Consider the following 26223-nt stretch of genomic DNA (forward strand, 5'->3'; position numbering starts at 1 on the left):
TGTGGGTAAACTCAGCGCCCCAAATAATATGGCTTTGGGGTAGGCCTAAAATAAGTCGAATTCTTGAAATCATTCCAAAATCAGAGACATGAGTCCAAACAGAACATTTTCACTCAATCAAGTGACCAGTATCCTAGCAACGAATGGTATGCGCTCGGCAAAGGAAGATTCTCTACAACGTGGGAAGAGTTTTAGCTACAATGTGGTTGTAACTTGTCTCGCTGACAACAGTCTTTGGTGTGAGAAAGAACTACTGTTTAGAACTACGGATGCTACCATGGTCACGGTCAGTGGTGTTTTTCTTCTGTTTCATAAATATTGACATCGTTGACGGATTAGATAATGTTTTTGATCAAAATGTCTCTCATGTCGTTGCCGGTTTGTATAGGCTACTTTAGAATGCAATAATAGAGAAAAGGTACATAGACATGAACATCTGCTTAGATAATGGAAAACGTAGTAGTTATCTATCATCAAAATTCTACAATTTCAAAGGTGTTGTCTTGATAGAGTGCCTTGAAAGCAACTGTCTCATCTGGCAAATAGAAAACAGGTTGGAGACTGAATTTCCCCCCCCCCCTCTTCACCAGAAAATATTTCAAATGAACTAAAGGGACTGACACTTAGACTGAGCTTTCGGCTTAAAGACATATGCGAGTGCCAAAGAACCCCAACACCACCCCATCGAAGTTAGAGAGGAAGGGCGTGCAAAATATCCATGCTCAACTCAGCAGACAACACAGACGAGGAGTGCGGCTTGGTGCAGGCCTCCCCTCCCCTCGCCGACGGAACAGACCTGGACAGGAAGAGCACGCTGCGGGTTACCCCCCGCCCCACAACAGCGGACCAGGAGGGAGCAGTCAGGGCGGTTAGACGCTCATGGGGGTCAGAGTTACGGAGAGGGAGGGGGAATTCGGTGGAGGAGAGCACCAAGGGGAAAGCTCGCAGGATGTGGAAGTTCCTCAGCACTGGAATGAAGCAGAATGTGGACAAGGTAAATAAGATGTCTCTGTGCGTCCCAAATGGCACCCGATTCCCTATATACCTTGTATAGTTTACTATATAGGGAATAGGGTGCCATTTGGGATGCATCCTCTCTCTTTGGTTGGAGGCATTGTTAAATCGGTAGGCGACATCAGAAAATACATTTCTATTTATCCTGACTCTCTCTCCCGCTTTCCTAGATAAGAAGCTTCGATGTCAAGAGCGCTGTTCTCACCCATGGCCTGCAGCACTTACGTAATTTCCCTTGCAACGACCCTGTGCGCCACATGACCTACGGCAAGGGGGCGGCAGGGTTCATCAGCCTTCACAGGGAAGGCAAGGTCGTTATGTACCACCCAGACGGGCGTCTCCGTGACCTCCCACCCGCCTCTGTCTCTGTCCCCTACATGGGCCTAACCTCCACTCAGCTCCCTGGGCGTCTGGTGGGCTGGGGGCCCGGGGCAAGCCTCACGCTGCTGGACAGTGAGCTGCTCCCCCTAGCCAACGCTCTAGACCCTCTGGATGTGCGGGTTTGCCAGGTCACAGAGCAGTCCCTGGAGCTGGTGACAGCGGGGGCGGGGAACGTGTGTGTGTGGTGTCTGACTCACATGGTGTGCCGGGTGAGAGTGACGGAGGGTCTTGGGCGCCACAGCGTTTTTACCCAGCTGGCGTTGGCCCCCCCGGGCCCCGAGAGGAATCACAGGGCCTTCGTCGTTTACGGGAGAGCTGTGGTTGTCGTTGACCTCACTGCTGGGCGTGTTCTGGAGCACAAAAGGAACCTCCACCTACGGTAAATGTGTGTGTGTGTGTGTGTGTGTGTGTGTTCATGATTGTTCGACAGTGGGCAGTTTTTGGCAAAATGTCACCTCAACTGATCTGCAGACAGAGTGAACATGCCTCTTTTCTTCAGGGATATCACTGCACTGGTGTATAGCTTTCATCTGGACTTTGTGGTCACTGCGTCCAAAGATGTTTCCATCAGAGTGTGGGGTCCTGACTGGGGGCTTTGTATGGCGTTCGTAGGACACACTGGTGAGATAACCACTTGGTTGGGGGAAAAAACCTTCCCTATGATTCCAGCTAGTCAAGTCAAATGCAACACTCTTTACGTGTGTGTGTGTGTGTGCGTGTGTGCGTGTGTGTGTGTGTGTGTGTGTGTGTGTGTGTGTGTGTGTGTGTGTGTGTGTGTGTGTGTGTGTGTGTGTGTGTGTGTGTGTGTGTGTGTGTGTGTGTGTGTGTGCGCGCGCAGGTGTGGTGACCTCTCTGGCTTGCTGTCCGGAGTCTGGGCTGCTGCTCTCTGCCTCCCTGGATGGGACCCTGCGTTGCTGGAGCTTGGAGGGGGGGGACCAGGTCCAGTGTTTCCCCATCGAAGGAGGGGAGCCCCCTCTGGCCCTAGGGGGTCCGATGAAAGGGGGCACCTTCTTTACTTTCTCCCAGCAAGGAGTGGACTTCTGGACCATCAGCAGCCTGTATAACCTTCACTGCAGGCTGGGGGGGGACCTGGGTGGCCCCGTGAGACAGATAGTAGTTCCCTCTTGCCCCCTGCCCTACCCCACCCGGGTGCTTTGCGTCAGCGGGGATAGTAACGTAACACTAGTGGCCGCCGAGACGGGGGCGGTCCTAACCTCATTCGGTGCCGGGCAGAGGGTAAGGTGCGCCGATTACTGCTTGCACAAAGAGATTCTATTGGTCCTGACGGAGGGCGGAACGTTGATCCGGGCCAGCACGCTGACCAATCCGGCGACGTGTGTGGATGAGTGGAAGGCACGAGGACAGGGTCCATGGCAGAGGGAGGAGCAGACGGATGGGGAGGGGGATCAGTGGATCGCAAAGCCAGGCCCAGCCTCCTGCATGGTGCTCTACAGCAACATAGCCGACGGACAGAGAGCGCTAGACGAGTGGAAGAGCCTGCAGAAGCAGAGATGCCAGAGACCCACGAACAAGAAATCTCTTCATGATGCCAAGAACCGGTAAGACTCCCCCTGTGTCCCTAATTTAGACTTGTCTTGATATTATTGACAGTCCCTTTATATTTAGATCATGAATCTCTCGGTAATTACCCACACAAGCACTTGATGTTTGAATCTGTCACATCTGTTTTAATCTGTTACTAAATTAAGACAGGCTGTTGGATGAAGACAGGCTGTTCAGTTTAGCATTTTTTGAGGTTAGGATTAGGGGAAGGGTAAAAGACAGGGTGTTGGATGAAGTTTCCTCTAAACGCTGTTCAGTTTAGCATTTTTTGAGGTTAGGATTGGGAGAGGGGTAATCTTGCAAGATTTGAGTTCTGGGTTAACCGAGATTAGGGGAGGGGAAACTGATCCTAGATCTGCACCTAGGGGAAACTTAACCCCGGAGCTAGAAATACTGTGCCAAACATCCAAAGTAATGATATGTTATGACTCCCTTATGACTACCCCTGGGACAGGTTCCTGGTAATGCTGGGGCACAATGGTGGCTGTGTGAGTGTGCTTATGCTGGATACAGGAAAGGTGCAGTACATGACACCCGCACACAACGGCCAGAAAATCACCTCCCTGCAGGCAGACCCTGAGAACAGCTACCTACTCACAGCCGGTATGCAGCACTCTATTGGCTCTATGGGATGATGATGATGATGATGATGGTGGTGGTGATTATGGTGATGGTGATGATGATGGTGGTAATGATGGTGATGATGATGATGGTGGTGGGGATGATGATGGTGATGATGGTAGTGATGATGATGATGGTAATGATGGTGATCATCATCCCATTCTCTCCCTTTCAACAGGTGAGGACAAGGCAGTGCTGGTCTGGAGGGTGTTTCCCTATGCCCAGGAGTGTCTCAGCCTGCACTTGAACCTTTTCTGTGGGTATCCTCCGCTCTACTTGACCCTGTTGGGGCCTCTGCTGGCCATAGCCTTCCAGGATCCCGATAGCGCCACCTATAGCCTGGTGCACTTCAGCCTGCTCAACCAGAGTCGCACTGACCATCCGCCCAGTGAGGACCATCTGGACTGCATTACGGGTGAGACAGTAACAGAAGATACCGTTAAATAATATACTGTGTTTTAGATACTATAGATCTGGGGCCGTATGAAACGTCTCAGAGTAGGAGTGCTGATCTAGGATCAGGTCAACATTGTCCATGTAATCTTATTCATTGTGTTAACAGTTGATGTTACTCTTCAATTACACAGACCCCAAAGCAAATCAGGGGGAGAAAAATAGGTTTATTCATAGAGGACAAATCATAGACGTTATGCTGAAATGTAGATGTTCATTCTCCCCTGTCCTCAGTGATTCTCTCCACAGAACAAAGAGACAGGATGTAGTTTTATACCGCCAACCCTAGCCTGTGGTTGACCAATTAGAATTCCTGGCAATAAAATTGAGCCAATGGCCAGATAACGTGTATCCCATTTCAGGCCCGATATATAGACAATTTGGACCAATGAGAACTTGCCATGTAGCTATGAGTCCCGGACTGAAATTCCTCCCATGCTCTGATCCATTAATCATTAATTCCCTATTACAGAAAAAACACTAGTTCCATTGATCGTTAATTCCCTCTTGACCTTTAGTCCTCTGCGTTGTGTATTTATTTTCAAAATATTCTTGCAATTGTAATCTAAAAGGCAAAACTGATCCTAAATCAGCACTCCTACTCTGACACACTTAATACATATGGCCCCTGAGACACTCAACAAGGTAATGTACCTCAAACTATAATGAATATAAAAGCAACATGCAACAATTTCAAGGATTTTGCTGAGTTACAGTTCATATAAGGAAATCTGTCAATTGAATTAAATTCATTAGGCCCTAATCTATGGATTTCACATGAATTGGCAGTGGCGCAGCCATGTTGGGCTTGTCCACTGGGGAGCCAGGCCCAGCCAGTCAGAATGAGTTTTCCCCAGAAAAGGAATTGTTACAGACAGAAATACTCCTCAATTTCATCAGCTGTCCTGGTGGCTGTCAGACGATCCCGCAGGTGAAGAAGCCAGATGTGTAGGTCCTGGGCTGGCGTGGTTACACGTGGTCTGCGGTTGTGAGGCCGGTTGGACGTACTGCCAAATTCTCTAAAACTACATTGTGGCAGAGAACTTAACATTAAATACTCTGGCAACAGCTCTGGTGGACATTCCTACAGTCAACATGCCAATTGCACGCTCCCTCAAAACTTGAGATATCTGTGGCATTGTGTTGCGTGACAAAACTGCACATTTTAGATTGGCCTTTTATTGTCCCCAGCACAAGGTGCACCTCTGTAATGATCACGCTGTTTAATCATCTTCTTGATATGCCACACCTGTCAGATGGATGGATTATTTTGGCATGGCAGAAATGCTCACTAACAGGGATGTAAACAAATTTGTGCACAAAATTTGAGAGAAATACGTTTTTTGTGTGTATGGAACATTCCTGGGATCTTTTATTTCAACTTATGAAACATGGGACCAACACTTTACATTTACGTTTATATTTTTGTTCAGTAGGTGATCCTCGGACAAGTTTTTTTTTATTGTCTTTGTGTGTGTGTGTGTGTGTGTGTGTGTGTGTGTGTGTGTGTGTGTGTGTGTGTGTGTGTGTGTGTGTGTGTGTGTGTGTGTGTGTGTGTGTGTGTGTGTGTGTGTGTGTGTGTGTGTGTGTGTGTGTGTGTGTGTGTGTGTGTGTGAGAGTGTAGGGCTCTGTGTGTGCCATCAGCTCCGAGTGTTTGCCTCCAGCAGTCAGGATGGAACTGTTCGCATCTGGGATGAAGATAACCGCCTCCTCAGGTCAGTCAATGTGTTTGTGTGTGTCCCTAATGGGAAAAAACACACATTTCACATGTGAACACGTGAAGTGTTCATCTTATGTGAAGTTAATGTGATAACATGAAAATACACATGTGAAAACGTGATCATATGGGAAGAGTTCCAAAAACACGTTTTCACATGATTTCACATGTGATTTTACACATGTGAAATCATGTGGTTTTTCTGTAAGGGGTGTGTGTGTGTTAGTAATTTCTGCAGTCTTGGTCCCTCTAAGAACCCTCCAGCTGAGTGCGGAGCCTGAGTGTTTGGCCTACAGTGGGCAGAGGGGAGATCTGCTCCTAGGCATCAGAGGGGACCTGTATAGGATCCGCTGCGCCCACCTGCTGCCACATGACTTCCAGCTACGGGTATACTGACTGGGGGGAAGGGGTGGTGAAGTACTGGGGAGAGGTGGTGAGGACAGACTGGTCTCTTGTGGTGGTCCTAGTGTGGCTCAGTTGGTAGAGCATGGTGCTTGCAATGCCAGGGTCATGGGTTCGATTTTCGCAGGGGCCACCCATATGAAAATCGATGCACTCACTACTTACTATAAGTCGCGTTGGGTAAAAGTGTCTGCTAAATGGCTTATATATTAGAATGGGTCTTGGAGGGTGAATACGTGTTTAGGCATTTTCAGTGAGATAATGTAGTTAGGTTTAGCTAAATGTTTTCGAATAGGTGTGCTTACTGTGTAATGATACCTTTGCTGTGCCTATGCTCTGTATAGCTCCTTTCTACTGAGATGTCAGATCCTATCCCTGACTTGCCCATATCTTCCACCTCAACAAGGACAAGCAAAACCAAGTAAGCTACCCTCCGTCTCTACCTATAATGTGACATAATGAACATCATAGACAAGTTATAACTCGTTATAATATGTTTGTTACAGTAAATGTGTCTAAAACAGTAAATCTATGGATTACGTTTGCACTGGTAAATCTACATATTTACTGGGATTTTGAGCCAAAATGTGTTATCTATAGATTTACAGTTTTTATTTACATCTATATAATAGTTATGTTACATTAACCGTAACCTAGACATTATTGAGTGTGTGACGTGTTTTTGCCTACCATCAGGACTGTGGTCTCCCCCATACCAGAGAAACAACCCAACGGAAAGCAGGACATGACCCAAGATCCAGTGAGTTTACCCAGAATATGAAAGGGAGAGAGAGGAGAACGAGAGAAAGCTTTGCATGGAATTGAGTGTAAAGGAGTGTGGGGTAAGGTGAGACATTTGTTACATTCAGCATCACCACATCAAGGGAAATATAGTATTCTTTCTAACGAAGATACACTACATGGCCAAAAGTATGCGGAGACCTGCTCGACCTGCTGGGATTAAAAATTAAAAATAAATACAATATAAATATAGGACAAAACACATATCACAACAAGAGAGACAACACAACACTACATAAAGACAACAACATAGCAAGGCAGCAACACATGACAACACACCATGGTAGCAACACAACATAACAACAACATGGTAGCAACACAGCATGGCAGCAGCACAAAACATGGTGGAAACATTATTGAGCACAGACAACAGAACAAAGGACAAGAAGGTAGAGACAACAATACATCACACAAAGCTGTCAGTAAGAGTGTCCATGATTGAGTCTGAATGAAGAGATTGAGATAAAACTGTCAAGTTTGAGTGTTTGTTGCAGCTCGTTCCAGTCGCTAGCTGAAGCGAACTGAAAAGAGGAGTGACCCAGGGATGTGTGTGCTTTGGGGACCTTTAACAGAATGTGACTGGCAGAACAGGTTTTGTATGTGGAGGATGAGGGCTGCAGTAGATATCTCAGATAGGGGGGAGTGAGGCCTGAGAGGGTTTTATAAATAAGCATCAACCAGTGGGTCTTGCGACAGGTATACAGAGATGAGCAGTTAACAGAGGAGTATAGAGTGCAGTGATGTGTCCTATAAGGACCATTGGTGGCAAATCTGATGGCCGAATGGTAAAGAACATCTAGCCGCTCGAGAGCACCCTTACCTGCTGATCTATAAATTATGTCTCCGTAATCTAGCATGGGTAGGATGGTCATCTGAATCAGGGTTAGTTTGGCAGCTGGGGTGAAAGAGGAGCGATTACGATAGAGGAAACCAAGTCTAGATTTAACTTTAGCCTGCAGCTTTGTTGTGTTGAGAGAAGGACAGTGTACCGTCTAGCCATACGCCCAAGTACTTGTCTGAGGTGACTACCTCAAGCTCTAAACCCTCAGAGGTAGTAATAACACCTGTGGGAGGAGGGGCATTCTTCTTACCAAGCCACATGACCTTTGTTTTGGAGGTGTTCAGAACAAGGTCAAGGGTAGAGAAAGCTTGTTGGACACTAAGAAAGCTTTGTTGAAGAGCATTTAACACTAATCCCGGGGAGGGGCCAGCTGAGTATAAGACTGTATCATCTGCATATAAATGGGTGAGAGGGCTTCTTACTGCCTGAGCTATGTTGTTGATGTAAATTGAGAAGAGCGTGGGGCCTACGATCGAGCCTTGTGATACCTCCTTGGTGACAGGCAGTGGCAGAGACAGCAGATTTTCTGACTTTATTCACTGCACTCTTTGAGAGAGGTAGTTAGCAAACCAGCACAAAGACCCCTCAGAGACACCAATACTCCTTAGCCAGCCCACAAGAATGGAATGGTCTACCGTCCGTATCAAAAGCTTTGACCAAGTCCATAGAAATAGCAGCACAATATTACTTAGAATCAAGGGCAATGGTGACATCATTGAGGACCTTTAAGGTTGCAGTGACACATCCATAAGCTGAGCGGAAACTAGACTGCATACCAGAGAGAATACTATAGACATCAAGAAAGCCAGTCAGTTGATTATTGACAAGTTTTTCCAACACTTTTGATAAACAGGGCAAAATATAAATAGGCCTATAACAGTTAGGATCAGCTTGATCTCCCCACGCTCTTCTCAAAGACCCACAGAGAGAGAACTGCTCCTTAAAGTAACTAACTTTGGCCTTCCGGATTTTGTATTTTATTTTTATTTATTTCACCTTTATTTAACCAGGTAGGCCAGTTGAGAACAAGTTCTCATTTACAACTGCGACCTGGCCAAGATAAAGCAAAGCAGTGCGACAAAAAACAACAACACAGAGTTACACATAGGATAAACAAAAGTACAGTCAATAACACAATAGAAAATCTATATAGAAAATCTACTCAGGATAGCCTGAGTGCACTTATTTCTCATTTGCCTGAACGATAGATAGCCAGTCAGCCTGAGTATGTGTGTGCCAAGCCTTTCGCCAAATGCAATTCTTGAGGTGGAGTAACTCTGCAAGATCACGGTCGAACCAGGGGCTCAACCTGTTTTTAATTCTCATTTTCCTTATGGGGGCGTGTTTGTTAACAATATCACAAAAAATATCAAAAAAGAAGGTCCAAGTGTCTTCGACAGAGGGGATCAAGCTGAAACTATACCATTTTACAGAGGCCAGTTCATGAAGGAAGGCTTGCTCATTAAAGTTCTTTAGCAAGAGTCTATGACAAATCAGGACAGGTCGTTTCACTGAGCAGCCATTATAACACAGGCTGTAAAACAGTGATCACTAAGGTCATTACAGAAAACACCAGACTGATACCTATCAGGATTATTTGTGAGGATAACATCGAGGAGAGGGCTTTAATAAAGAGTTGGTCCCCCCTTTGCTGCTGTATTTGCTGCTGTAACAGCCTCCACTCTTCTACGAAGGCTTTCCACTAGATGTTGGAACATTGCTGCGGGGACTTGCTTTCATTCAGCCACAAGAGCATTAGTGAGGTCAGGCACTGATCTTGGGGCGAGTAGGCCTGGCTGGCACTCGGCGTTCCAATTCATCCCAAAGGTGTTCAATGGGGTTGGGGTCAGGGCTCTGTTCAGGCCAGTCAAGTTCTTCCACACTGATCTCGACAAACCATTTCTTAATGGACCTCGCTTTGTGCACGGGGGCATTGTCATGCTGAAACAGGAAAGGGCCTTCCCAAAACTGATATCACAAAGTTGGAAGCACAGAATCGTCTAGAATGTCATTGTATGCTGTAGCGTTAATATTTCCCTTCACTGGAACTAAGGGGCCTAACCCGAAACCATGAAAAACAGCCACAGACCATTATTCCTCCTCCACCAAACTTTACAGTTGGCACTATGCATTGGGGCAGGTAGCGTTCTCCTGGCATCCGCCAAACCCAGATTCGACCGTCGGACTGCCAGATGGTGAAACATAATTCATTACTCCAGAGAAAGCGTTTCCACTGCTCCAGAGTCCAATGGCAGCGAGCTTTACACCACTCCAGCCGGCGCTAGGCATTGCGCATGGTGATCTTAGGCTTAATCCACTAATTTCAAGGGTGTCCACATACTACATATAAACTCTGAAAACGTCCCTTTTGCAGGACCCTGTCTTTCAAAGATAATTTGTAAAAATCCAAATACAGATCTTCAGTGTAAAGGGTTCAAACACTGTTTCTCATGCTTGTTCATTGAACCATAAACAATTTATGAACAAGCACCTGTGGAACGGTCGTTAAGATACTAACAGCTTACAGACGGTAGGCAATTAAGTTCACAGTTATGAAAATTTAGGACACTAAAGAGGCCTTACTACTGACTCTGAAAAACACCAAAAGAAAGATGCCCAGGGTCCCTGCTCATCTGCGTGAACGTGCCTTAGGCATGCTGCAAGGAGGCATGAGGACTGCAGATATGGCCAGGGCAATACATTTCAATATCCGTACTGTGAGACGCCTAAGACAGAGTTACAGGGAGACAGGACGGACATCTGATCGTCCTCTCAGTGGCAGACCATGTGTAACAACACCTACACAGGGTCGGTACATCCGAACATCACACCTGCGGGACAGGTACAGGATGGCAACAAGAACTGCCTGAGTTACACCAGGAACGCACAATCCCTCCATCAGTGCTCAGACTGTCCGCAATAGGCTGAGAGAAGCTGGACTGAGGGCTTGTAGGCTTGGCCAGACATCACCGGCAACAACGTCACCTATGGGCACAAACCCACCGTCGCTGGACCAGACAGGACTGCCAAAAAGTGCTCTTCACTGACGAGTCACGGTTTTGTCTCACCAGGTGTGATGGTCGGATTCGCGTTTATCGTCAAAGGAATGAGCGTTACACCGAGGCCTGTACTCTGGAGTGGGATTGATTTGGAGGTGGAGGGTCCGCCATGGTCTGAGGAGGTGTGTCACAAAATCATCGGACTGAGCTTGTTGTCATTGCAGGTAATCTCAACGCTGTGCGTTACAGGGAAGACATCCTCCTCCCTCATGTGGTACCCTTCCTGCAGGCTCATTCTGACATGTCCCTCCAGCATGACAATGCCACCAGCCATACTGCTCGTTCTGTGCGTGATTTCCTGCAAGAAAGGAATATCAGTGTTCTGCCGTGGCCAGCAAAGAGCCCGAATCTCAATCCCATTGAGCATGTCGGGGACCTGTTGGATCGGAGGGTGAGGGCTAGGGCCATTCCCCTCAGAAATGTCCGGGAACTTGCAGTTGACTTGGTGGAAGAGTGGGGTAACATCTCACAGCAAGAACTGGCAAATCTGGTGCAGTCCATGAGGAGGAGATACACTGCATTACTTAATGCAACTGGTGGCCACACCAGATACTGACTGTTACTTTTGATTTTGACCTCCCCCCCTTTGTTCAGGGACAAATTTTTCAATTTCTGTTAGTCACATGTCTGTGGAACTTGTTCAGTTTGTCTCAGTTGTTCGATCTTGTTATGTTCATACAAATATTTACACGTGTTAAGTTTGCTGAAAATAAACGCAGTTGACAGTGAGAGGACATTTCTTTTTTTGCTGAGTTTATATCAGGATGTTGTGTATCCCAGAAAATTATCTGAATTAGTGTAAACATAACCGTTTTGAAAACATTGCTTGTACAAAAAAACTGGTCTCTTGGCACAACTTAACCCGGTTATTGGGTAAGTTGAGCATAGGGACAGGGTAAGTTGAGCCGCCTTAGAGTAAGTGGGTGATGGTTTCCTGATACAATGGGTGATGGAATGGGGGTGTGGTGTATTGTATATCTTAAATGTAGGCTTACATTCAGATCTCTTAGTTCAATATCACTTACCCTTCCATATCTTGACCAGTTGTCTGGGACAGGGATGTTGTTTCGACGTGCCAATTCATAGGCACTCTGCATTTGAGGCTACTTAGCCCATGACAGTGGTCGGCGAAATTCTTGATATGTTTAGCAAGCTCAGACTCCGTCGTCACATAAGACCTTGTGTGCCTCTGCTACTCTATTATAGCTTCTCTTTCTCACATGTACATGTTTATTTTATTTTGAGGGGTACTTTTTACCCCTTTTTTGTGATATCCAATTGGTAGTTACAGTCTTGTCCCATCACTGCAACTCCCATATGGACTCGGGAGAGGCGAAGGTCGAGAGCCATGCGTCCTCCTAAACATGACCCCGCCAAGCCACTCTGCTTCTTCACACACTGTCCTCTTAACCCGGAAGCCAGCCGCCGCACCACTGTGTTGGAGGAAACACTGTACAGCTGGCGACTGAAGTCAGCGTGCATGCGCCCGGCCGCCACAAGGAGTCACTGGAGCGCGATGTGACAAGGACATCCCAGCCGGCTTAACCCTCACCTAACCTGGATGACGCTGGGCCAATTGTGCGGCGTCTCATGGGTCTCCCGGTTGTGGACGGCTGCGACACAGCCCGGGATCGAACCCTTATCTGTAGTGATGCCTCTAGCATTGCGATGCCGTTGCCTTAGACCGCTGCGCCGCTCGGGAGGCCACAGGTACATTTATTTTTTTGTACCTCTTTAGTGTCATTCAGTCCATTTTGTTCATCCCTTGCTGCTGCTCGAGTGGTCCTATATTCTCCTATTACTTCCTTGGCTGCTCTCTCAAGAACCTCAAGGGGGGCTAGACCCCTGCTTGTTTTACATTTGTATAGAAAGGGCATGATGATATCTGCTCTGTAACAATACAAATTCACTATCTTGAGTTCATATACATGACACATTGCCAAAATACTATGCATATAGGTACTGATTCAGACTTAGGAAATGTATGCCTTTCCTATCCACTTCTTAATAGTTGGTATTCAGACTTACCTTATGCAGGTGCGTAATGGGCTTGGCAGGCGTCATTCTCTTAAGCGCTGAATACATTTAATTCAACCGCTGAAAACCCTCCTACTTGCTGGCCAACAGATGTTCTTGTGGCGTTTGCATTCAATAGGGTTTTCAGTACATTTATCTAAAGCCATCCCTTTAAATTTGGTGTATCTTTAATTCGAATTGTCTCAACAGACTCACTAGAATATATGGAGAGAACCGTTCAGGATATTAGGGATCAATGAAAGAAAGCCATGTAAATACATGCAAATGCATCTCTGTTTCAGCACCGATTGGTAGATGTAAAAAATTTAAAAAATGAACAGTAGTCCTATAAATCGACCCTAACAATCTTCACTAATCATGGAACTGTGATGACAATGGTCCAGTCGTCATGAACCGTGCTGCAACTCCAGGTTCAAACTGCTACCTACATTACGTGTGGTCTGACTTCCATAATGATTGAAATAGGCTACCTGTCCTAAATTATTGCACAACTTATAATATGTTAAGCTAATATGATCCACTATTGCTAACGAAACAAACAATGGAATGGAATGATGCAAAATGAGGAAACTGACAGTTCGTGACAGTTATAAATGTATCTGAGTATAACTGACGGTGGCTACTGGTAGTGGCTAATATTTAACACAATACATTTTTTTTTTTTTTTTTAAACAGTGAAAAGTCTGAATATAATTAAAACATTCTAGAAATCATAAATCAACTCGGTAGGTTTGGCGCTATACTGTCATTTGTGCATGGCTACAGAAGCCTATAGCTTGGGTCTCCACATTTCATCCCAAGTTAAAATGCCAGCGTTTCATAAACTTCCCTGTGGAAAAGGTGATATGTTGATATGATTCAGTTTGCTGCCATATGACTGGTTTCACATTTGTCTCCAGCGTATGTAAGGTCAAATAGATCTAGAACAATTGTCATTTATATTTACAATCCCCTTATCCAAATCAGCTTACTCATTGACCTAGCTCTTATCAATAGTTGTTATCAATTTGTAAATTACAGTGCATGGAGAATGATGTTATTTCTATCAGGAAAAAATAAGTAGATGTTGTCCCACTTGGAACCGACAGGCTATTCATAATTTCATTGTGCGTAAAGGTGGTGGAATTATGAGGGATTTAAGTCAAGGTTAGAATGCGGCGAATCTATAGACACACCTCCACCACACCTTCATTTGTTAGATCTCCACCCCAAACGAATAGCTGTTGCTATTATGCTTAAGTTAAAGGTCTGAATAAGCGTAGAGAGAAAAGTGTATAAAATGGGAATTACATTCCATTTACTTGCACTTAACTCGGAATCGGCCTATTATGCATAAAACATTTGGACTACAGTGCATTCGGAAAGTATTCAGACCCCTTGACTTTTTCCACATTTTGTTACATGAACAGCCTTATTCTTACAGCCTTATACCTTCAATGCTGCAGAAATGTTTTGGTACCCGTCCCCAGGTTTGTGCCTCGACACAATCTTGTCTCGGAGCTCTACAGACAATTCCTTCGACCTCATGGCTTGATTTTTGCTCTGACATGCACTGTCAACTGTGGGACCTTATATAGACAGGTGTGTGCCTTTCCAAATCATGTCCAATCAATTAGATTTACTACAAGTGGACTCCAATCAAATTGTAGAAACATCTCAAGGATGATCAATGGAAACAGGATGCACCTGAGCTCAATTTTGAGTCTCATAGCAAAGGGTCTGAATACTTATGTAAGGTATTTCTGTTTTTTTATTTTTTATAAATTATTAAAAATGTCATTAAAACGGTTTTCACTTTGTCATTATGGGTATTGTGTGTAGATTGATTAGTAAAATTTTTTATTTAATCAATTTTAGAATAAGACTGTAACGTAACAAAATGTGGAAAAAGGGAAGGGCTCTGAATACTTTCCAAATGCACTGTATTTTAGCCCATACAACTACAAGGATACACTTTAATGCTAGGTTTAGGACCTCATTTTGTAGCTTATAGAGACCCCAACTGATGTATAAAATATTCTTAAAACAATCTACTTTGGTTTAGATACAAGCATCATGAAATCTATTACACAATAAATTAATTTGTTTTTGGGACGTAACTTTTTCCATGTGGTTTCCTTCTTCACAGACTCCATTAATTTTTTTATTTAACCAGGCAAGTCAGTTAAGAACAAATTCTTACTTACAATGACGGCCTAGGAACAGTGGGTTAACTGCTTTGTTCAGGGGCAGAACGACAGATTTTTACCTAGTCAGCTCGGGGATTCGATCTAGCAACCTTGCAGTTACTGACCCAATGCTCTAACCACTAGGCTAGCTGCCGCTAAATATTTGGTCACATTCATTTTGTCTATGGTTTCCTTGAAACAAGGGGTAGCTCAACTAACCCTTTGGCTCAATGTACCCCACTCTCCAATACTGCTATTTTCTTTTTAGGGTTGATCATATTTTTTTAAATAAATTAAGGCCAATGTGTGTGTTCCCATACCTAATGTGCCAGTGGTGTAATGACAGTTTTTCCACCCACTCCTTGTCCCTCAGGAGTATGAGGCGCTGCTGGCTCGGAACAGAGACCTGGCCTCACTCCAGGAAGGCACTACAGAGAGAAGGAAGAGGAAACCTCCCACCACGCTGAAAACCAGGAAGGAGGCCTTTGACCGCTATATGAGGCTCATCTACAGCCAGCCCCTCGACATTAAGGTTCCTTATACTGAGAACAATTAGCTACCCCAAGATGTGATTATAATTAGACATTTTATCAGTTAAACCTGAAAGGCACCAAGGTTAAACATACACTGAATCTTTCAAGATGATTGGGGTAGGAATGTACTCTGCCAAGTGGAGTCAGAGAGATGATAAAAGCAGTATGTGCCCTTTTGTTGGATATAGAGAGAATAACCCATAACCTCACCTATAATATGATGTTTTATGTGAAAGGACAAATGTCATTACTTGAGAGTGGGAATGCATTGTAGATATGCAGACTAATGAACATTTGTTCTGATTATATCTCAGATTGGGGATGAGGACATGTTTGACCTTCATGCAGCTCTGTTTCCTCCAAAACTACCTGACCGTCGACCATTCACCCCACCCACCTTAAGGAATGGCTTCTTCCCAAACCCCAACTTGGCCAAGCCCCTGCCACCCATAACCGAGCCAGGGCAGGTGAGGGCCACTGGTTCAGTTTAGCATATCTGTCTGCTGTCCCTCTACTTCCTGAAGCTAAGTAATAGATAGATTGAGACGAAGAAACCACACCTCCCTTAGTCCTCTGTCTGTCCCTTTGCAGGATGAGGAGCTAGAGCCAGCCCCAGCACAGAGCAATCCGGTGGGCTTCATCCCTAACTCTGTGCTAGTGGGCCAGCTGTGGCCAGGCGTTGTGGTGGAAAACACAATCCCCAAGCAAACATTCAAACTGAGGGATGAGCACGACTATGAGGAGGAAGTGAGAGGATATTTACAGAGACCAGATTCAGGATCAGTTTTGCCTTCTAGATCACAATGTATAAGATTACATGGACATGGGGAGCTGATCCTAGATCAGCACTCCTACTCTGATATGCTTGTTACATATGTCCTCAGAAGAGGACAATCGGTGTATGTTCTGTAATACGATTGAGAGAATTTCAAATAGGTTGTTGGTTTGGTTTTCCTCACAGGGTGATACTGAAGAAGTTCAGTTTCTGGTGTATGAGAGCGATGAGGACATAGGTTCCCCCATACAGCTGGTGAAGAGCCCTCAGAAAGAGAAGAGCCCCCCACCTCCCACTCCAGAGAAGCCAGCCTACGTAATGAGGGTGAGTGGTGTATTAGCAACGCACATGCCCCGCCCACCTTTGGATCTCTTATTTTCAGCCATCCATTTCCTGTGTTTGAAGGGTGCAAAATCCACTTATCACTGAAATATCACTGGATTGATGGCTTTCATTTTACTCTTGCGACACTTTCCCACTCTTGCCTGTGCCATTCCCGTTAACGTAGCGACCGCGGAAACGTTCGTAATGACCTGTCAAACTCACTCCTGTAATGGCTGAAATGGGATCAGTGGAATACATTGGCCTTCCGTTGCATCTATAGGAACTCTAACGCTTCGTCAGTGATTTAGTGCACTGTCTCGACACAAGAAAGAGAAGAAAGATCACTTCATTTTGGTGAGTGTTCGTTTTTATAAAAATTTGTACAGTTGAAATGTTTAAATGAAAGCAACTTCCAAAAATGAACACTCGGATTATGGTGATACTATGTCTGATCTCGCAAACAGTGTAAAGTATGTTTAGATAGGTGTGAACTAGAGCCGAGTGTTTTGATTTTAAATTGCGTGGGTATCCTTCTCTTGACACACTGGTTTGAATTATGCAAGAGAACATGACAACAGTATTAATGAGGAAGTCTAGAAAGTGCAGGTGGGTGCAGGTAGGCCTAGACATAGCAAGTTTTTGGTGGGGGCAGACCTGTTCCTCCCCTTTATATTAATTTATTCATGAATGCAAATACACCTAGTGTATATATGCAAATCAGGCAAATACAATTTTCATTATTTGATCACAAAGTAATACAATAATACCTGATATACTGTTAGGTTCTAAATAAACAGAGTGAAAACACACGGACAACTAGTAAAGCCCAAACCAAGTTTATTCACCCACTGGGTCACACAGCTGCATAAGACAAAGACATGGTACTTTCCATTAAATCGATTCCATTCCAGCCATTACTAATCAAAATCAAATGTATTTATATAGCCCTTCTTACATCAGCTGATGTATCAAAGTGCTGTACAGAAACCCAGCCTAAAACCCCAAACAGCAAGCAATGTAGGTGTAGACTATGAGCCTGTCCTCCCTTCACCAGCCTTCTCTGGTATCGGGGCTGCATGAAGGGCAGCTGTCATGTGCTCATGGCCCGTATCCACAAAGAGTCTCAGAGTAGGAGTGCTGATCTAGGATCTTTGCATATAATCTTATTTATTATGATCTAAAATACAAAACTGATCCTAGATCAGCACTCATACTCTGAGAGGTTTTGTGGATACAGGCCCAGGTCTGATGAATGTTTTGTGTTCCTCTCCTAGCCTCCAAAGGCTGTCCCTCCCACTAAGATACCCAAACTGCCGACCCCACCTCCCCCTAGAACCCCAACACCACCCTGCACACCCACCCCCGAGATCCCAGAATTCCTTAAACAGTTTGTGGAGGAGGACTGGTTCAAGGATATCTACCAAGACCAAAGGGTGAGTCTTTTTAGCTGAAGCAAGCACACCATTTTCATCCCAAAAAACGGATTATTCTACTGGGGAAAATTCCTTAGAAACCCTGTAAGTCAGTTGTATTCAAAGTATGGGTCGCGTGGGGGAACTGCAGTGGGGTCACCCCCCCCCCCCCAAAACAAAGTAAGAGTACAGGTTATTGTATAGGACAATATACAAACGTTTTTGAGAAAGATAAGGAAAAACACAACTTTATTGAGTAAATATATGAATACATTTATTTTCATTTTGATAAGAGATGAAAATGTAATGAATTTAAGGTTATTTGTTGATGTAAAAATTGAAATATCCCGATTTTAAGATTGTGTCATTATTTTGGGGGTAGGGTGGGGTCATGAGAAATTCGAGCAAAAGAAAGTCCCAGTTGAAAAAGTTTTAATACCACTGCTGTAATTTATCAGCTGCTCCTGTAGGTTATTGTTGTCTGTATTTTCTCTGTCAACAGGAATTTTGCGTCCCAAATGCACCCTATTCCTTATTTTAGTGCACTACTCTCGACGAGAGCCCCCATTGAGCTCTGATGAAAAGTATTGCACTACATAGAGAATAGGGTGCCATTTGGGACTAGGACAATGAGACTAATGTTTTGGTGGTGTTCCTGTGTGTGTGAAGTGTATCGGGCAGTCCCTGTGTCCTGAGGAGTTCTCCATGCAGATTCTGGACCACATGCAGAGTTGTGGTGCCCAACTAAAGATGAGGATCCTGAGCGCGTTGATCACTCTACGCAGACAAGGGGAGCTAAGTAACACAGACAAGCTCAGCAAGGGGCTTATGGGTTCTCTACGCAACAACACCTCATCAAATATGGTATTTCCTCTCTTGTGGAATTTGGTATGCTTTTTAATGTTTGAATCAGTTTTTTTCTGCCATTGTGAATTTGGATTTTAAACCATGTCTGGGTTTGTGTGTATGTTGTGTGTTTCAGTCCGATGAGGAGCAGCGAGTGGTGAGTGAAATACTCAACGTGTTGTTGGTGTGTCTGGGTCCTGAAAGCCATGAGATCATTGTGGAGCTCCTCACTCTACTGGCCCACAAAGAACTGGGACTACAGTGAGTCTGTGCCTCACCAGTCTTTGTCTATACTCACTTTCATTGAGGTCACCATAGTAAGTCCCCAACTCTGCTTCCCTGTAATGGTGAATGCTGAGCTCTGATTCATCTAGCTGTGATAGTGAGTGCCCTTGTCAAATGTAGTGCAATATATAGGCAATAGGGTGCCATTTGGGTTGCAACCAATGAATGGTGACCTCTAACTCTGTGTGTCTGGTCCTCCTGTTGGCAGGAAAACAGTGATGTGCCTGCTGCAGGTGATGGGCGTGGAGGACGCTGACCCGTGGCTGGCCATGGAGATGGATCCCTGGGACTCCATGGTCCAGGACCTTCCTGATTCCTGGAAGAGCCTGGGAGAGATGGCTGCAGAGTGGCTGCACTCCTGGACCTCAAAATACAAGGTAATAATTTATTAGAATTATATATTGCTTTTCCAGATGCTCAAAGCGCTTACATAGTAATGGGAAACTCACCTCATCCACCGCCAATAAAAATAAGTAGAAGGAGAAGAGCAGGTGCAGGAGGAATTAATCAGCAATGCACTGCTCTGGGCTGCCAATGTCCTTTTCATTGAACCTAACACCTCTAAATATGAGCATATGAGGTCTCAATTGAGCATATGAGATTACTGGCAAGCGCAGTGTGGCGCAACTGGTTCCCAAACTGGTTCTTGCCTGTTTAACATGGTAGGTCTGCCAAGCAATATCTGGGAGAGGAGGCTGGTGAGGAGAGGATGGCTCATAAAAATGTCTGGAATGGAGTTAATGGAATGGTATCATACATATGGAAACCATGTTTGACACCATTCCATAATTCCGTTACAGCCATTACTATGAGCCTGTCTGATTTCTAGTGCCACCAGCAACCACTGATAGCTGGTCTCCCCTCTCTTTGATCTGCAGGGCCAGAACAGTTCTCTGTTCCTGAAGAATGCAGGGAAGAACCTCTTTACCCCAGTGGATGTGCTCAACTACTTCTGCTCTGTCAAAAGGGATATGTTTTTAAAGGCACAGACTGTCCCACCAGAGGGGCGCAAAGACACAGTATTGCGTCTCCCTGAATCCTCCAGGTACCAGACAGATGTACCACCCCCCCATCACATAAACAAATGTCACATACCTCACCTTTTCAGCTCGTAACGCAATATTCTGACACATTGCTTTGTTGTGTGCGTGCATTCTTATCTAGCTCCAAGCCAATCCAACGTCTTGGAGAGACCTACAGCATGTCCAGGATACGCAAGCTTCCAGGTAAGGTTTAGCCCTCCGTGGTATGGTGAACAGAATATCCATTCAATCAATAGCTCTTAACAACCATTTCAGCATAGAGCTTGTATACAGTGCATTCGAAAAGTATTCAGACCCCTTGACTTTTTCCACATTATGCTACGTTACAGCCTTATTCTAAAATGTATTAAATCCATTTTTTTCTTCATCAATCTACACACAATACTCCATAATGTAAAAAGAGGTTTTTAGACATTTTTGCAAATTTATAAAATAAAGAAATTGAAATATTACATTTACATAAGTATTCAGAACCTTTACTCAGTACTTTGTTGAAGCGCCTTTGGCAGCGATTACAGCCTTGAGTTGTCTTGGGTATGATGCTACATGCTTGGCACACCTGTATTTGGGGAGTTTCTCCCATTCTTCTCTGCAGATCCTCTCAAGCTCTGTCAGGTTGGATGGGGTGAGTTGCTGCACAGCTATTTTCAGGTCTCTCCAGAGATGTTCGATCGGGTTCAAGTCCGGGCTCTGGCTCTTCCACTCAAGGACATGCAGAGACTTGTCCCGAAGCCACTCTTGCGTTGTCTTGGCTGTGTGCTTAGGGTCGTTGTCCTGTTGGAAGGTGAACCTTCGCCCCAGCCTGAGGTCCTGAGCACTCTGGAGCAGGTTTTCATCAAGGATCTCTCTGTACTTTGCGCCGTTCATATTTCCCTCGATCCTGACTTGTATCCCAGTCACTGCCACTAAAAAACATCCCCACAGCATGATACTGCTACCACCATGCTTCACCGTAGGGATGGTGCCAGGTTTCCTCCAGATGTGACTCCAGACAAGAGGTCACTATGTCCTTCTTAGTTGTCCGGTCTGCATTGGGTGTTCATTCCTCAGAACAGCTACTTAGCTGTACCAGTTATTGTCTGAGAGGGGACTTATCCTCTCTCCACCTCAGGTAGATAGTCAAAGTTCCAAACCACTTTACATGCGCCGCTGCAGACTGGCGATGTCCTGGTCAGGTACAGTAGGTGAGTTCATTTTCTTCACCTCGTGTTGAGGTTCAAAGTTCCAACCATGTCAGATGTGTAGCGACCGCTCTACTCTTTTCTGGTCTAAAGTTAATTTCGTTACCAAGGCTTTTTATGCACTCTGGCCAAAGGGGACAGATCTGTTCATCTGACATGCTCTTCTGACCTCACTCGGGGCGTGGCTACTTAACTTCTAATTATTTCCTTTGCACATTATCTCTTATGACTCCTAAAATCACATTCCTATCTTAACAACAATACTTTCCTCATTTTTCATATCATATGCACAACGTATTGGATGGAAACTTGACAGATAAAGGGGTATCCTTTCCAAGTTACAGTATTTCGTCCATACAGTTTTTAATGACATCACAAAATGAAAAACAATATAATATTAGTTTTCTACATCTCCCCACTGACCATTCCCCACATTCTTTATGTTAGAATTATTGTTCCAATATTCACTTTTTGGACATTAGAGTTTTGGGTGAGCAAAAGTCTCTGGAGACAAAGGGATATTCCTTTAGCCAATACTGGAGGATAGAGAGAGAGTCCTCTCCTGCTTAATTTACAACCAGGTGTGGAGGTGTCAAAACCCCCCACACCAGTTCCCTCCTCCCGTCTGCAGGTTGAGAGAAGGTCTGGTTATTGTCAGCCATTGCCAAGCTGATCTGACCCATTGTGATCCTCACAAGACAGTCATGACTGTGCCAAGTTTCCTCCAGACGCGACACTTGGCATTCAGGCCAAAGAGTTCAATCTTGGTTTCATCAGACCAGAGAATCTTGTTTCTCATGGTCTGAGAGTCTTTAGGTGCCTTTTGACAAACTCCAAGTGGGCTGTCATCTGCCTTTTACTGAGGAGTGGCTTCTGTCTGGCCACTCTACCATAAAGGCGTGATTGGTGGAGTTCTGCATAGATGGTTGTCCTTCTGGGAGGTTCTCCACAGATGAACTCCGGAGTTCTGTCAGTCGCCATCGGGTTCTTGGTGACCTCCCTGACCAAGAAGGCCCTTCTCCCCCAATTGTTCAGTTTGGCCGGGCGGCCAGCTCTAGGAAGAGTCTTGGTGGTTCCAAACTTCTTCCATTTAAGAATGATGGAGGCCACTGTGTTCTTGGGGACCTTCAATGCTGCAGAAATTGTTTGGTACCCTGTCTCGACACAATCCTGTCTCAGAGCTCTACGGACAATTCCTTCGACCTCATGGCTTGGTTTTTCCTCTTACATGCACTGTCAACTGTGGGACCTTATATAGACAGGTGTGTGTCTTTCCAAATCATGTCCAATCAATTAAATTTACAGAGATGGACTCCAATCAAGTTGTTGAAACATTTCAAGGATGATCAATGGAAACAGGATGCACCTGAGCTCAATTTCGAGTCTCATAGCAAAGGGTCTGAGTACTTACAGTTGAAGTCGGAAGTTTACATACACTTAGGTTGGAGTCATTAAAACTCGTTTTTCAACCACTCCACAAATTTATTGTAAACAAACTATAGTTTTGGCAAGTCGGTTAGGACATCTACTTTGTGCATGACACAAGTAATTTTTCCAACAATTGTTTACAGACAGATTATTTCACTATATTTCACTGTACCACAATTCCAGTGGGTCAGAAGTTTACATACACTAAGTTGACTGTGCCTTTAAACAGCTTGGAAAATTCTAGAAAATGATTTCATGGCTTTAGAAGTTTCTGATAGGCTAATTGACATCATTTCAAATCAAATCAAATCAAATTGTATTAGTCACATACACATGGTTAGCAGATGTTAATGCGAGTGTAGCGAAATGCTTGTGCTTCTAGTTCCGACAATGCAGTAATAACCAACAAGTAATCTAACCTAACAATTCCACAACTACTACCTATACACACACAAGTGTAAAGGGATGAAGAATATGTACATAAAGATATATGAATGAGTGGTGGTACAGAACGGCATGGCAAGATGCAGTAGATGGTATAGAGTACGGTATATACATATGAGATGAGTACTGTAGGGTATGTAAACATAAAGTGGCATAGTTTAAAGTGGCTAGTGGTACATGTATTACATAAAGATGGCAAGATGCAGTAGATGATATAGAGTACAGTATATACATATGAGATGGGTAATGTAGGGTATGTAAACATTATATTAAGTGGCATTGTTTAAAGTGGCTAGTGGTACATTTTTACATAATTTCCATCAATTCCCATTTTTAAAGTGGCTGGAGTTGAGTCAGTATGTTGGCAGCGGCCGCTAAATGTTAGTGGTGGCTGTTTAACAGTCTGATGGCCTTGAGATAGAAGCTGTTTTTCAGTCTCTCGGTCCCGGCTTTGATGCACCTGTACTGACCTCGCCTTCTGGATGAAAGCGGGGTGAACAGGCAGTGGCTTGGGTGGTTGTTGTCCTTGATGATCTTTATGGCCTTCCTGTGACATCGGGTGGTGTAGGTGTCCTGGAGGGCAGGTAGTTTGCCCCCGGTGGTGCGTTCTGCAGACCTCACTACCCTCTGGAGAGCCTTACGGTTGTGGGCGGAGCAGTTGCCGTACCAGGCGGTGATACAGCCCGACAGGATGCTCTCGATTGTGCATCTGTAGAAGTTTGTGAGTGCTTTTGGTGACAAGCCGAATTTCTTCAGCCTCCTGAGGTTGAAGAGGCGCTGCTGCGCCTTCTTCACAACGCTGTCTGTGTGGGTGGACCAATTCAGTTTGTCCGTGATGTGTACACCGAGGAACTTAAAACTTTCCACCTTCTCCACTACTGACCCGTCGATGTGGATAGGGGGGTGCTCCCTCTGCTGAGTCAATTGGAGGTGTACCTGTGGATGTATTTCAAGGCCTACCTTCAAACTTGGTGCCTCTTTGCTTGACATGATGGGAAAATCAAAAGAAATCAGCCAAGACCTCAGAAAAGAAATTGTAGACCTCCACAAGTCTGGTTCATCCTTGGGAGTAATTTCCAAATGCCTGAAGGTATCACGTTCATCTGTACAAACAATAGCAGCCATTATACCGCTCAGGAAGGAGACGCATGCTGTCTCCTAGAGATGAAAGTACTTTGGTGCGAAAAGTGCAAATCAATCCCAGAACAACAGCAAAGGACCTTGTGAAGATGCTGGAGGAAACAGGTACAAAAGTATCTATATCCACAGTAAAATTAGTCCTATATCGTCATAACCTGAAAGGCCGCTCCTCAAGGAAGAAGCCACTGCTCCATAACCGCCATAAAAAAGCCAGACTACGGTTGGCAACTGCACATGGGGACAAAGATCGTACTTTTTGGAGAAATGTCCTCTGGTCTGATGAAACAAAAATAGAGCTGTTTGGCCATAATGACCATCGTTATGTTTGGAGGAAAAGGGGGGAAGCTTGCAAGTCGAAGAACACCATCCCAACTGTGAAGCACGGAGGGGTGGCAGCATCATGTTGTGGGGGTGCTTTGCTGCAGGAGGGACTGGTGCACTTCACAAAATGGATCAAATCATGAGGAAAGTTATGTGGATATATTGAAGCAACATCTCAAGACATCAGTCAGGAAGTTAAAGCTCGGTCGCAAATGGGTCTTCCAAATGGACAATGACCCCAAGCATACTTCCAAAGTTGTGGCAAAATGGCTTAAGGACAACAAAGTCAAGGTATTGGAGTGACCATCACAAAGCCCTAACCTCAATCCTATAGAACATTTGTGGGCAGAACTGAAAAAGCGTGTGCGAGCAAGGAGGCCTACAAATCTGACTCAGTTACACCAGCTCTGTCAGGAGGAATGGGCCAACATTCACCCAACTTATTGTGGGAAGCTTGTGGAAGGCTAACCGAAACGTTTGACCCAAGTTAAACAATTTAAATTTGGCAATACTACCAAATACTAATTGAGTGTATGCAAACTTCTGACCCACTGGGAATGTGATGAAAGAAATAAAAGCTGAAAGAAATAATTCTCTCTACTATTATTCTGACATTTGACATTCTTAAAATAAAGTGGTGATCCTAACTGACCTAAAACAGGGAATTCTTACTTGGATTAAATGTCAGGAATTGTGAAAAACTGAGTTTAAATTTATTTGACTAAGGTGTATGTAAACTTCCGACTTCAACTGTATGTAAATAAGGTCTTTCTGTTTTTTATTTTGAATACAATTGCAACATTTTCTTAACCTGTTTTCGCGTTGTCATTATTGGGTATTGTGTGTCGATTGATGAGGAAAAGTTTTTAAAAAAAATCAATTTTAGAATAATGCTGCAAAGTCAAGGGGTCTGATCTTAGTCTCTTTTATTTCAAAACAGGTGTGATCTTGCCCCCTCTCCCAAACCGCCCTGTCCTCATGGGCTTCACCCCGTTCCTCACCCTGCCCCTGCCGAGGGTCAGCCTGTCCCCCTTTCCATTCCCTGTGGACCAGCACTGTTTGAAGGCCTCCCCGCGACGCTACTTCATCCTGGAGCGCTCCTATGTACACTACTATAGATGACACAGCCTCCCAGGCAGCAAGATATTATTCCCGCACCCAAGATTTTTCCCTTTCCCCGACAAAGACCAGCCAAACAGATATACTCTTGTTTGAATAAAAAATGTATTGTATAGATCTTTTTTATTGTATATCACGTGATTCACTCAATACAAATAAAGTTTGAATGACTGTAAACGTCTGTAAAAATTTAACTGTTGTGTGTTGTTCCATGGACAGTATGGATGCGATATGAACTGATAGGCCAGAGATATTTTTTCATTGTTTGCTTTAATATAAATATAAGCTTATATTGCAGTTTGGAAAATATACAGT

The 26223-nt window shown here is 44.6% G+C and overlaps 1 protein-coding gene across 1 annotated transcript; it reads left to right on the forward strand.

The window, feature by feature from the left end:
* The first annotated feature begins 175 nt into the window (after window positions 1–175).
* Window positions 176–26102, forward strand: wdr97 (WD repeat domain 97). Its single transcript, XM_071329122.1, has 22 exons — window positions 176–286; window positions 591–994; window positions 1185–1774; window positions 1895–2016; window positions 2234–2954; window positions 3413–3561; window positions 3758–3994; window positions 5657–5747; window positions 6004–6136; window positions 6496–6572; window positions 6848–6911; window positions 15431–15589; window positions 15905–16057; window positions 16182–16337; window positions 16552–16689; window positions 17964–18122; window positions 18771–18965; window positions 19084–19208; window positions 19441–19609; window positions 20111–20277; window positions 20397–20458; window positions 25730–26102. The coding sequence occupies exons 2-22, from the start codon at window positions 719–721 to the stop codon at window positions 25909–25911; spliced, it is 4125 nt and encodes a 1374-aa protein (XP_071185223.1). The 5' UTR covers window positions 176–286; window positions 591–718; the 3' UTR covers window positions 25912–26102.
* The last annotated feature ends 121 nt before the right edge of the window (window positions 26103–26223 follow it).

The sequence above is a fragment of the Salvelinus alpinus genome, chromosome 10, assembly GCF_045679555.1.
Source record: "Salvelinus alpinus chromosome 10, SLU_Salpinus.1, whole genome shotgun sequence".
Classification (NCBI taxonomy): Eukaryota; Metazoa; Chordata; class Actinopteri; order Salmoniformes; family Salmonidae; genus Salvelinus; species Salvelinus alpinus.